At 39.9% G+C, this 14,062-nt stretch overlaps 1 protein-coding gene across 1 annotated transcript in view; it reads left to right on the top strand.

Annotated features, from left to right (window-relative positions):
* Positions 1-10,958, top strand: part of ANO4 (anoctamin 4) — a gene marked incomplete at both ends in the record, with an annotated part of 120,691 nt that extends 109,733 nt beyond the window's left edge. The window contains 6 exons of the mRNA XM_080363691.1: positions 330-472; positions 564-716; positions 2,181-2,328; positions 4,735-4,854; positions 7,847-7,952; positions 10,767-10,958. Coding sequence (XP_080219817.1) covers positions 330-472; positions 564-716; positions 2,181-2,328; positions 4,735-4,854; positions 7,847-7,952; positions 10,767-10,958 — 862 coding nt within the window. The remainder of the gene's footprint in view (positions 1-329; positions 473-563; positions 717-2,180; positions 2,329-4,734; positions 4,855-7,846; positions 7,953-10,766) is intronic.
* Between the last annotated feature and the right edge of the window lie 3,104 nt (positions 10,959-14,062).

Below are 14,062 nucleotides of genomic sequence, written 5' to 3'. Positions count from 1 at the left end.
ACAGCATTGCACTCTGACACATAAACAGACCCTAAAGTGATTTGGCATTATGTATAGAGAAAAAGAAGGTAAATTAATAATGAAAATATGTCAAAATCTCGCCACCGTTTTAACAATATCTAGGCCTGGATTACAGCCCATCAGCTGTATCTGTTTGCATACCCATTTTGCCATGTCATCAGCCATGTATGTTGCTAATGTTCTGTTTTCCTGTGCATTGGAAAATTTATTTTGCAAAGTATGTTGTGCACACTTAGCCTCTTCTAATTTGGTGACAGACAGCCACTAATATTATTTACCTTGTTTCTTTAATTTATTTGAAAATGTAGGCTAATTCAAAACTGGTGGACACGGAGAAAACTACGACAAGAGTATGGCACACAGAGAAAAGCAAGCTTCCCACAGTGGGAAAAGGACTACAATCTGCAGCCTATGAATGCTTATGGACTCTTTGATGAATACCTAGAAATGAGTATGGCACTGACCTTTATACATAATGTTTGTATGCATATACTATTTGGTATGTTACTATGATCTTTCATTTTTTTCTTTTTTTTCCCCAGTTCTTCAGTTTGGATTCACGACCATTTTTGTGGCAGCTTTTCCACTGGCACCACTTCTGGCCTTACTTAACAATATTATTGAAATTCGGCTTGATGCATACAAATTTGTTACCCAGTGGAGAAGACCTTTAGCATCAAGAGCCAAAGATATAGGTGAGTTCTTTGTATGTGTATTTGTTATGTGTGTGTTATTTTTAAGGCAAAGCATTGACCACTTAAAGTAAGAACAGATTAAGGTATTTTCAGTCATCTTCCCCATTAACAACACACAATTTGATTGTTCAAAAAACTTCAAGTATCTGATGCCAATTTACTTATGCAATGAATAGGCTATATTGGAAAATTCTTTTAATGATTTTCTGGGTGACTTAACAGCAAAGATGTTTTAATGAAGTGATCATTGTTCTCTGCAGGTTTTTTTCTTGTGGCAGATGCACTATGTGAACACATGTCGCTGCTCATTTTGAATATAATAACCAGACAGAGCACCTGAAACATGAAAGTCAAGTTAAAATGGCATCCATCCTGTAAGGGACCTGTATGCGTTATATTTACCTGTCCAAAACCAAGCTGCCCTGTGACTCAGGGGTTATGGCCACTAGGTGCCTGGTGGGTCAGACAGGGTGGGTCTAGATCCCAAGATGACTTGCTCTCAGTGAGGCACACCAGCCTTGCTAAATACAGGGTTCACATAACTTTGAGGTCACCCAGCCACACACTGCTGCAAGGGCTCTGTGAATGTACTTTGACTATAAGTCTCTTCTGTCCCTGCAGTGTGCAAAAGCAGAACACCTTTAGGAAGGACTCTGTAAAACAAAATCATCTACCCAGCACTGAAACCTTGGTGTCTTTGTAGGGGTGAATAGGATACCTTGCTGCTTTTCTGCATTGCAACAACCAGTAGCCCACACCACAAAATAGCAGAAGCCCAGGCTTTGTACTCTCAGAATGGCCTACCATGTACCTAAAGTCTGTGTCTGAGTAAAGCTTTGTATATGAATAGTGTGAATCTATGAGTTTAGGTACAAGCCCGGACCTCAGCCAGTACACAGCAGACATAATTCATGGAAAACATAAATAATAAAAGCACAGAAAGATAAATATATTTTTTTCGGGATGATTCAGCTGTGATGTCCCAAAACAAGTTGCACTCACTCCCTATTCAACAAAGTTTTCAGGGACAGCTTGATGCCTCATTAAATCAACGGGTATATCTAACCTTCCTCCAGTGTTGTTCTTAGTAATGGTGCTCGTGACCAGAGTTGCTGTTTGCCTCTACCACAAGATATGTCAGATGGTGGAGGATGGGCCAAAAGCCCAGATGATGCCTAGGGGCTGTGTGCCATTGTGTAGCATTGGCATGCCATGAAGATTTTGATGCCAATAGGTACATGCTGACCAGCTGTGCAGGAGTTATGAACTATTCCCACCCAGTGAGAACAGGTCCACTGAGTTCCTGTTGTTAAATAAGAAAAATTATTTTTACTCAGTGAGTCTTGGATAGAAACTACATTAAAAGACTTTAGGTGGTGGGGACAAGTTCTTCAGAGCATGCGGTATCTCAGGCACCTTGGTGCTCATTTTTCCTGGAGCTGACATACCCTCCTTGTTGAACAGGAATCTGGTATGGGATCCTGGAAGGCATTGGAATCCTCTCTGTTATCACAAACGCATTTGTTATAGCTGTGACATCAGATTTCATCCCTCGCCTTGTTTATGCTTACAAATACGGACCTTGTGCTGGCCAAGGAGAAGCTGGACAAAAGTAAGCTTTTCTTTGGGGAAAAAAAAAAAGATGTACATGAAAATCACTTGCTACTTGAATAGATACAGTAGTACTGGTTTGTGTGTATTCTGATTCCACTAACCCAAATTTTTTGTTTGTGCTTAGGTAACAGATATCAGCCATAGATATGCTTTGTGTATTCACAGAATGGGTTGCTGAGTGACTGTAATTTATGACATTAATTCAAGAAAAACATGGCAGAGCTGCTACAGAGATTTGGTGTGGGTAACAGTATGTTGCACAAGCTGCACTTCCCAGCTGGTGTACATGGATATAACCCTCTTTTCGTTCGGAAGCAATACTGATATTTATTAGTTCTGGATTTAATGAGCATTTTAAACCTATTCACTGGGCTTTTTTCCTGAGGTAGTATTCCGCATGTATTGCTCAAAAAAAGCAGTGTCTAACGATAGGAAGCAATTCCCAACTAATAAATCAAGATACACTTACAGAGTGAAGTAATTTGTTTTTCTTCTAGAACTAGAGTCCTTAGATTAAATCTTTCAGGAGACATTTGTGAACTGAATCCCTGCTGCCTAAGTGGATTTCATTTCAGTGTTGCTGAACACTGAGAATATATTAGCATGTCCACACTACCAGTAAGTGTGAGTATAGCTGCTACACAGCAACATGTAAAATCTATGCTGTTGAACTTGGGAAAGGTCATTAAATCCAGCTGAACACAAACAGACACAGTTTGCAAATGATCTCTCAGAAGCTCCATTAGCAAGGACCCTACTGTTCAAAGAAACCCAAGCTAAACAGTAGACAGTGATGGAGAGCTTACATTCTGCTATCAGACATATGGCAAATCAATTTTTATTCCCTGCTACAGAAAGCGAGTTCTTCTGTTGCTGTTTTTTGCCATCTTCTGGTTGTCAATACTGTTTAATCATACTGATGGAAAAAGGGCAGCTGGTGTGGCAGCTCCTGATTAGCAGTGCTGCTAACTCACTGTCCTGCAAGAAGTTTGGCATTTTAGTTGCTGCCAGGGGAAATGTTTCACTGATTACCCATAAAGAGACTTTAACTCTTCATGGAAAAGTGTTTGGTCTGGTGCCAGTTGTTCCTGAGCATGTGCCTCTGCTTCTGCCATTATGAAGACCCATCAGACACTGAAGCACTGTCAGCAACCTTCCTTGCTATTGATTTTATCAGCACCACCATGCATGAAAAAACACCACCTTTAGAAATTTTTATTTTTATGAAGACTCAAATATGACTCACTGGCTTTGAAACTAGTTCTGCATAGAGGAAGCAGCTTGGCTCACAGCGGAAGCTCTTTTCATAAAACTCTTGTACAGTGTTTTCATACTTCTGCTGCTTTTCTGAGTGAATTTCTAGATGAAACTATAAGATATTAATCCTTTGAAGGAACCAACTTGGATAAAAACTATTTATGCCAGCATTCTGGATGTTGTTATTAACAAGTGCTGTTACAAAAGCAGGAAGCTATTAAAAATCCACAGGAATATCAAATTTCCTCAAATTAGGGAGTCAAGAACATCTGCTATTGAATAAATTAAATGAGAGAGGTGCTTTTTTCTTTCAAAAAACATCTGTAGGTATTAGATGCATATGACACCCAGTAATAGTAGAAAAATATTGTAACTAAATTAAGTTCCAAATCCAATCAGTATGGAGATTTTGAGATAAAGCCAGATGGTGTTTAAATGTACTTTCTCAAAGACTGTAAAATCCATAGTTAAAAAAAAAATCCACAACCCTTACTGTGCATTAGTCTCTGCACCAAGCCGAGCAGTGTGTCTAGATGTACTTGTGCTTGGGCAGTGCCCAGTGAACAGTACAATACACTTGTCATATCTCTCCTCAGCTTCACTAACACCAAACTTGAGCCTTCTAGGGACTCCCACAGCCCTTGGTCAGGCAATGTGCATTCTCCTCCTCAGTGTTCTCCAGACTGCCTGACCCTCCCAGTGCTCAGCCACCTTGAGATCTTTTAGTACTGAATTCCTCTGATTAACTGGATATTTTGTAAAAAAGCTGTTTTAAGCATATTGCCTTTCCATCTGATTTAATGTCCCTTTGTGCTAGTACCATGAGGGTAACAGTAGGAATATTCTCATTATCTTCCTAGTACTACTGCTCTGCCTCTATTGTGTCGCTTTTTAGGTGTCTTTTCAAAAGTAGCCAGTCCTGGTCTTCACAACTTCTTCTCCCATAAAAATCTACCATTCCTTCACTTTTATTGTTCATCTGACCTACTTGAACATTTCTTTTGTATCGCTTCAACATCCCTTTCAAATATTAATAAGCATCACAACTATACTCTGTATTTCATGAAACCCAGAGAACATCCTCCTGGGTACAACAGTTAATGGAAAAACCTTGCTGTGTCCTGACTGCAGGATTTTTCCCTTCTAGGTGTATGGTTGGCTATGTTAATGCCAGTTTATCAGTATTTCTGGTATCTGACTTTGAAAACCGCTCAGAGCCAACATCAAATGGAAGTGAATTCTCTGGTTCACCATTAAAATATTGCAGGTAAGTATCAATCAAAATACCTCTCTTCTTTAAGACATTGCAAAGGAGAAGCATCATGATAAATTTGGCGTTGGAACTGATTTTCAGAACTTAAAAAACAGTAATGGAAAGAATTAACTGTGCTATTCACGACATGGTCATGGTACTGCTTGGCTGTCATCTGCATAATTCCTTCCTTAGATACAGCAGAAACCAAAAGGTGGATATCTGGCAGGTGTTCCTAATGCAGGATTTCTGTGGTGTCATGGCTTGGATCAGACACAACCATCATGGAGAAACACGGTATCAAAGGGCCAACAACAGGTGACTGGTTACTTAGGTACCAGTGAGATGAAGCTGTAATCAGGTTATATCGTAGCACATGCACCTGGAAGTGAAGGTTGCACAGAAGTGACCACACTGTGTTATTTCACAGGTCTGCCAGGCATAAACAGGGCCTGTCCTAAGCTACCCTTACGAAACTTCAAATCCAGCACTTCCTAATTGTTGAGTGGTTAATATGTTTATGCCATTGCCTAAAGGTGTCATTATAAGTAATAATCACATACTTGTGGTTTGAATAAAAATAAAATGAGCATTTAATTATATGTATGTCTTTGTACTCAGCTAACAAACTGGGGAAATAGCCGACTGAGACTAGTCTGTAATGACAGATTTGCCCCTGATTGATTTTAATGGTCCAAAGAATCAAGGCTCTATATAAAAGCCTTAAATGGTGTCCCAACCAAAAATACAAAACAACAAATACAGCTACCATTTTTTTATTACAACATTGGTTGACAAACCAATGGCAGCTGCAGGTACACTTAGTCTCTTTATTTTTCACTGTGGAGAATTAAAATATCCTTTAATGAGTGCCTAAAGAACAAAAGAGACCCTGTGATACAGTAAAAGTCAGTGATACTTTGTGATTTTATAACATTTTTATTAGTAATAAGAAGTTTGAGTGTGATAGCATAATGATCTGAGGGGGTAGGCATTAATGCTTTCATTTAAATAACTGATATTTAAGACTGTTTTAACTTTTTTGGCAGAAAGAACATCCTAATGTTGAATCCATAGATAACATTTTCTGTGGAACAGAACCACTTTGAGAATACTTCATTCCACATTGTTTGCCATGGCACATTTTGATAACGTTTTGTAATTCTGATCATTCTCTTCTCCCTTCTTAATGCCTTACTTCCCCAACTTCAAGCATGAGGTTGCTGCTCCTTAAAGCCAATGGTGGAAATACCATAATAAAAGAAGTTGTCCACTCAGTATTCCATAAACAGAACAGTATTAAAATTGATGCCATAAATCTCCAGAAGATAAATCTCTTTTTTTGGGTGACACTGAGTTTTTATGTATATCTACCCTTGAAAGAAAATAAACATCTTTCTTTAGCTGAGTTTATCAGCTACTTAACTCACCTGAATTCTGCTAGAACATCAGTCATTGTAATTGCACTTCAAGCCAGATATTGATAGTGAGGTGAGGAAATATTATATTCTGCTGTGCAATAGTGTAGGCATTTTTCCAGGAAGGCAGTCTGAACAAAAAACAGTTAATGTCTTCTCATCTGGAACTCAGAAGGTGCCATGCTATTCTGGTTGTTTATAAAATATTTCACCATTTCTTCATGTGTAGTTCCTAGCAAATACAAGAAGGAGACATACTCTACCCCGTTGGGACTTGGTCCAAGGACTTCTGTTTTCAGGATGCTTAGAATATTGTAAAACATCCTAAACTGTGAAGTCAGAATGCTGCTTGCAGAAGGGAAGATCATCTCAGTTTTAAGAACTTGCATAGAGATACTGCAATTTAAGAGAGGTTTGTTGCTGACTAAGATATCAATACACAGTTTGTTTCATTTTGTGTAGCACCTTCTGCAGTCTAAGAAGGTGAACCTTGAGGGAGAAATACAGATTATCATAGAGATTAAATAATTGTTTATTTCATTTCCTTGTATGAGTTTGCTTAAGTTTCTTAAAACTAACTTAGAGATCAAGCTTGAGTATATTATTTACTGTGGTATTTTCACATTTTTTTATAATGCGTTTTCTGTCCCATCTAGGAAACCAATTAAAGAGAAAAAAATGTTTATACTACTTTTAAATTAAGTTTTGAATTAACATACTGCTAGTAGAAACAGACTCCAGAATACGTGACTTAAACAGGTTCATGATTTGTTAATGTAATTTTTGAGCCTTCCTGGATCCAGCTTTCCCAATAGATATCTCTAGTTAATTATTGAAACCTAAAGTCTTTAAAGAAACACTAGATCCCCTTATTACACAGCCCTTGCACTGTTGGTATACCAAGAGGTGCAGTTCTGGCTCCACTAAAATCAGGATGAGTCACTAGGGATGGCCAACTAATTGACTGAGGGCCAGATGGAACCCGTGAGGCAGATTTCTGTGAATTTTGAGAGGGCTGTCAGGCTCAGAAAATTGGGTTCATTTATGGTTTTAAAATAAACTTGTAGTGGGAAGAAAGCATCCCTCAAAACAGCAGAGCATCCCACCGTGCTCCATGTTCTGAGAAGGTGCCTGCAAGGCACACGTGGCGCTGCCAAGGGCAATGCTGTAGGGTCAAACTGCTGGTGCTGAGCACTCAACATCCTCCGTATTTGCTTCAGCAGGTTCACTTCATACAGACACTGGCCTGGGCCTTTGCACTGAATTTCCATTAGCATCTGGAACGTGAAGTGCACTCCCACAGTGCATCTTACCTTTAGGTTTCAGCTAGAAGTAAACCCATTTGGGTGAAACGAAGCATGGCAAGTGGAGGTGATCAGGACATTTGTTTGAAAATCATGCACCTGATCTGAAACAAAACAGTAGTGCAGGCCCAGACTAAGTAGCAAGCAGCGTTGTGGTAACTTGTACAGTCTGAACAGAAGTCATTTGGTGCAGAATAGGCAATGATGAAGAGCCGCTGGATGTTAGTTTTGCCTTCCCCTCAGGCACCAGATCTTGCTAACTACCCTACTCTGCTTGTCTTTCAGGTACCGGGACTACCGAGACCCTCCTCACTCCCCAGTGCCCTACGGTTACACACTGCAGTTCTGGCATGTCTTAGCAGCACGGTTGGCTTTCATTATTGTATTTGAGGTCAGTGACCATTCAGGTGGCAAAACAAAACCAACAAAATGAAACTAATTTCCCACCGAAGCTTTTTTCATTGGGCTGATCTGTGATTGCAGCTGTTGAGCTCTTTGTGTTTCTGCTATCTATATTGTGCTTTGTGTTCTCAGATCTCTTTTCTGAACAGTCTCAGGTATTTAGGTTCTAACAAAAAGGAGGATGCAGCACTTGGAAAACTGTAACAGTGACTTGCAAAGTGGAGAAAAAAATTAAGCTTTTATTTACTTTCTGAGGTCTGGTATTCATAACCTCTTTAGGCTGGGAAGCCATATGCTGACTAGTATGTGAGGAAGGGGTGAAGGAACATGAGAAGAAAAGATGAAATCTGAACAACTAAAAAATGAATATGATTTAAGTTACAGTATTTACACATCTAGCTTTTTTCTCTTTTTTTTTGATACCATTAATTTCCCCAGAATTATTAGCATCACAAAGATGATGACAATGAAAAGGATTCGATACCTTTGCCAACATTCATAATATTAGTTAGTACTTACTGTCAGTATCTCAGAAATCTTTGAGACAAACCAGAGAGTATAATACCAACTTCACATGACTGGTATTCCCATGCTGATTTTGAAAAAATAGAGACAGAAGGGTAGATAAATAGGATGAGTTCATTTACAAAACAAAATCCAGCTCCTAAGGCTTGAATTTCAGGTGCCTGAATATCCCTGTCAGAAACCAGGGGCTTGGCACCTCTCTAGAACAAGCACTTTGAAATGCCTTTTGCACTGTGAAGAAGCCAAACAAGGAACAAAAAAAAAATTAAAAACTCTTTACTCAATCCTCTGTTCTGAAATCATAGCAACAGGGCATACAACACAGATATGGAAGCTGTAATCATCATAAATTATCGGCATAGTGTTCATGAGGACATACTGCATTTCTGACTCATATTACTGTGTAAATTCATTCTGAACTGAGCTTTGGAAGCACCTCCTTGGAACACAGAAGATAAACATTTGAATTAGATGAAAGGTGAAAGGTAAATATTTTATAGATTATTTCTTGGGTAGAGATGTCTTGGTGGCTCAGCAGGAGCCCGAAGTCAGCAGTGAATTCCCCCTGATTATCATTTTCAGCCCTTCCCAGACAAAGCGGGAATATGGCACTGCAGGTTGGCCTTTCTCTTTCCCCTACAGTGGACTAACTCTTAGAGACTGCTTCTAAGGAGACTTGCTCTTCTGTCATCTCTGCCACACTCGAGGAAACATTAATGGAAAGAAAGACAAGCAGAAAGATTTGATAGAGGCCTGCTGGGCTTGATCTCTTCTTTGTTTCTTGAGCTGTCAGTATGGAGAGACAGGGTATTTGTCTCCAAAAAGGACTACAAGAATGGCCTTGGAAGGCCAGCCTAAGTACTTGGAAGATTGAAGAGAGCCTGGCTTCTTGATACACTCTTGGCAGAAAGGCAGCACAGCATAAAGGCAAAGATAACTGAGCCAAGAAAAATCAGTCCTGCTCAAGTTTCAGTGCCCAGCCAAATTCATTACTTGCTGTGGAAAAGCTTTTTGTGTCTGCCCAGTACTTGCACAATAGATTTGACTTTGCCTTGTCCCAAACAAAGCCATAGCCTGGCTCACAACTGTCTCCCTCAACAGGGGTCATGCTGGTTGTTGGCACTGTGAACTGTTTTCTTAAGTATAACTATGAAATCAAAAAGGTAATTGCAGCAGAAACCATGACTGTCCTTCTGGAAAACATTAATGGGTGTATTGTGATTGCTAGAGCAATTACAGCAAAAGATCGCATTAACAGATAAATGATTCAAGGTAGGGTTTTCCATAAATAAAGTAACAACATAAACTCAAGATACCTTTTTGTCACTATAGGTGTGGTTATTTTGACTATCTTGGCCTCGCTCAAAACCAAACAAAAGTATTTCCTATCACTGCAAAAAGAATTATTTTGTTCAGGCTAAACTGACAGAAAGAGCTTTTTTCTTTTTTTATGTTTGGCAGAAAAACAGCAATTAAAGTATTGTGGGGTTATTTCTCATGAGGGAAGAATACATGGGAAAACAGGTTACATTCTCTTTACAGTGACTTTCAAAGGAAGAGTCGTTCTTGGAGAAGAAATACCTTTATTTCTCCAATATAGAATGTGTGTCTTTTCTGAGATGGAGGATTTTACAATTTCTCTGTTCCTCTCAAGAGGAGTGAGTAAATCTCCAAGCAGCACCTTTGATCAAACAAAAAAGGACACTCAAGCAATCCTTCCCCATCACACTTAAGCTTTGCTGTGGCGCACCTAAAACATGAGGGACAAAGGGTCAATTACCTTGTGTTTAATTGTGGTGTTTAGTAAATGGCAATATGTCTTTGTATGAGAAACACAACATAAGAAGAAATGTTCTGGTTTGCATAGGTAATTCATTGGTTCCAATACCGATGCAAGGGTTTTCTGGCAACAGAAAGTGTCGCATCATTTGACCCTCCTCTTCCTGCAGAGCAATCCACTAATATCAGGCCCTGCCCAAACAACCTCACAGCAAATCATGACCCCTGGGGTTCGAACACACAGGTCATACAACAATTTTGAGGCCTTATCTGAACACAGCTGCTCAAAATCTTTGCTTCAATCCACGCTCCACTGACTTTGGCTGGAGTTTTTGTGGTGAAAAAACTTCATTGTTTGGTTTCTCCAGCTTCAGTAATGGATTTAGTTCTAACAAAGCATCTTTTTGTGAATTGGAAGGAGAGAGTTTTCAGAAGATATGGAAAAAACTTGTTTTCTTCCTAATATTTCAATTTCTCACCCCTTTTTTTGTTTTCACAGCACCTTGTCTTTTGCATAAAGCACCTGATTTCCTACTTAATCCCAGATCTCCCAAAAGATCTGAGAGATCGGATGAGGAGAGAAAAGTACCTGATTCAGGAAATGATGTATGAAGCTGAACTTGAACGTCTACAGAAAGAGCGGAAGGAAAGGAAGAAGAATGGAAAATCTTATCACAATGAGTGGCCATGATAGGGTGAGGAAAACGCTGCTTAAAAGAAGATAGGAATCCTGTTTATAAAAATGCCCTGTTTTTCTGCAGTGGAGAATGCACTGAAAGGAATAGTCAGCCAATGATGTGTGCACTTAGCACATGTGCACCCATGTTTAATAGGGTGCATATTGTCACAAGCCTTTTGAAATTAGAAGACTTGTGAGGCTTAGTCTTCTCCAGAGCTAATGTCAGCATGAGGAGGTTAGACCAACGTTTAAGTCTCTGCAGTCTTTCCAGGGAGCTCCCATGCCCTGACTTAAATTCAAGGCAGTTACATATCTTACAGTGCTTTACAGAACTCAGTGATCTCATGGCTTGTTCTCATGACCAAGTTGCTGCTTCCTAACCAGCAACTGCAATGTGGCGGTACTTGTCCATGCATGTGGCCACGACCTGCAGCATGTGCATGGCAACATTGCCCTCTTCCACAGTGGATGAAGCTCTGCTAGCTTACATTTACCACAGGTTAAGGTCACGTATGTGGACCATTTCCATTATTCCAACAATACTGAAATATTTTTAGGAGGAGATGCTTGATCACGAGTCTAATCAACTGGTCTAACTAACAATGCTGAAAAATTTAGGTGTGCGGAAGTGCTAACAGACAAGCATCTAAACGTGGCCAGACATATTTAACTGCAGGGTTATTTATTTGGAAATGATACTGTGAAATGTTGGTAATATGGTTTAAAGATTTGAATGGTGCCTTTTCAGCTATAGGACTATCTGGTATCTGAAGGAAACAAGTCAGGCGAGGGCATCTTGCCCAGAGCTACCCATGTTTGTATTGCAAGTTCACATCGAGGCCTTGTCAGGAAATAGGGTGTACGATACACATAACAGAAGACATTGTGTGTTAAAGACCTATCTGAATAAGTAAAACAAACAAACAAAAAAAACCCACAACAGATGAACAAGGTCAGCAAAGCAAAAGAACACAGTCATCCAGAATCCCTACACTTGTAACATTTTCCATATTCATCCTTCCATTATCTATGAAGGGGTGGAGGGGAAAAATAAAACAAGAGATATAGTATGAAATAGCTTGAAATCCTTCATGCAAAGCAATTCTACACAGGCTGCAGAATTAAATTTGGGTGAAATGGGCCACTCTCTATAGCTTTTTGCATTAAGAAATTAAAAATTTCCCAGAACCAAAGTGGAAGCAAGCCTATGCCCTGGTAAGGATACAGCTAGACACAAAATACTGGAGCTGATCCATTTGCTTAGCCCTTTTCCAAATAACTGCATACAAATTATAGTTTTCTCAGAAATCTTATGGAATTGTGACCTTGTTAGTTTGAAGATATTTAAGAGAGAGGAAAATACAGCAAGTTCTTTCTGCAAGTTCTCCTGTAAATCATTCGATAGAAGGGCTAGAATTTGCCCCCTGGACAGACCACACAATGCAAGACCCTATGGATGCCTCAAGCTCCACAAGGACCACTTGCACCAAGACCCCATATTTCCAAATTGAATCAACTTACTTCCACTGCAAGGAAGAACTGTGCTATTTCTCTGTGAGGGAAGGTTTTGATTAAAGGTAATATGGCCTGAGGAAAGAGAAGGGTGGAAGAAAATATATGCACCCTCATCTCTGTAGCCACTGCCTGCCTACACTTGGCTTCCTTGCAGCAAGGAACCTCTTCTGGTAGTGACCCATCATCCCACACAAAGAGGATAAATGGTAAAGCAGTACCCATTTGTCAGGTGGTCCTGGCCCAAGCGTGAACATCCCATGAGGAAACATAAGCCCTGGTGGAATTTCAGGATTAATCCGTTCTCTGTTGACTCGGTGCCAAACTGAGTGAGGAGCACAACTAGCGGTTGTGGGGTGTATTCCTGCCTACTGAGGAAGTAAACTTGCTCATCTTTGCTTCGCTTTACTGCAGCTGTGGACACATCCCATGTGGGCAGTGGAGAAACGGGGTATTTCTGTCTCTGTAAATAAGGGGTGGGGATTAGGCAATGTCATCCTCCAGTACACGTGTGCCAGACGAGTCAGTATTTACCATCAGCCACGTACGGGTGTGTACTGCACTTGCAGCTTGGGGACTATCAGGCAGGATCGCTGTGCAAAGCCACATTCAGATTCACAGATCAATCAATCACACAAATCAAATTCACATGAGCAATTGGATTAGTTTGCACACCCTCTGTTTAATATCTAAATGAACAGATGACAGGAGCTTAGAAACTGTTTGCTAAGTAGTAAAGTGAGACGTGAGTCATGCATGTAATCAGTGTCGCCCATATATGAGTGTGAACCTTTGCAAACCCCTGCAGTAAGATACAGCTTTGTCAAAATAGATCTCAGTAACTTCCCAGAACTGAACTGAAACCTAGTAAATATGAACTGACTTCCACTCCAGAGGAACCACTGCAATATGATGTGTCAAAACAAATAAAGTGCAGCAGAAATACAATAGATAATAATTGCTTTTGAGCCTAGTTTTCAACACAGCTACATTATGATGAATTTTCATGATAATACGTTGCTAGCAGTTGTTCCCGTTCTGCTCTAAATGAGAAGATGAGTTGGCTGCTTACCAAGCTTGTGCTGAGTACGGTGCTGGAAGGGGCTCTGGTCTCACCAGCAGATCCCGAGTACATTTCAGTGGCTTAGTGTTGACCATTCAACTCACCGAGGTGTCTGCTGAATAGATTTCCCTTGAATCCTTCAGAGCTATACAGCAGAACACTCAGGAATGATGACCCCTTTGTATTTATTTTATTAATTAGGAAAATATAATAGAAGTAATAGGCTACCAATAATAGATGGAATTGTAATGGTCTCTAGCCAGCAAATTTATGCCATTCCCTTCTTTCTGATCTGATGATGGGTTTTGTTTAAACCTCCAGGTGACCGTCCTATATGTTGTTTACTTATTCCAGCTTCACAAGAGCACTACCTTCAAGGGAATGAGAAAAAAATGCAACCTCAATGCATGCCACAGACATTTTACATAGCAAGCAGGACAGCACACATCAAAGGATTTACTGTGAAATCATCTTGCAATCAGCGTAGGATTGATCTCCATAGAACACTCTTGACAGCAAGCATGTACCTCATGAGCAGTTA

Source organism: Nesoenas mayeri (genome assembly GCF_963082525.1).
Source record: "Nesoenas mayeri genome assembly, chromosome: 1".
Classification (NCBI taxonomy): Eukaryota; Metazoa; Chordata; class Aves; order Columbiformes; family Columbidae; genus Nesoenas; species Nesoenas mayeri.
Note: the sequence above shows the minus strand (reverse complement) of the source record. Positions and strands in the feature narration are given on the sequence as shown.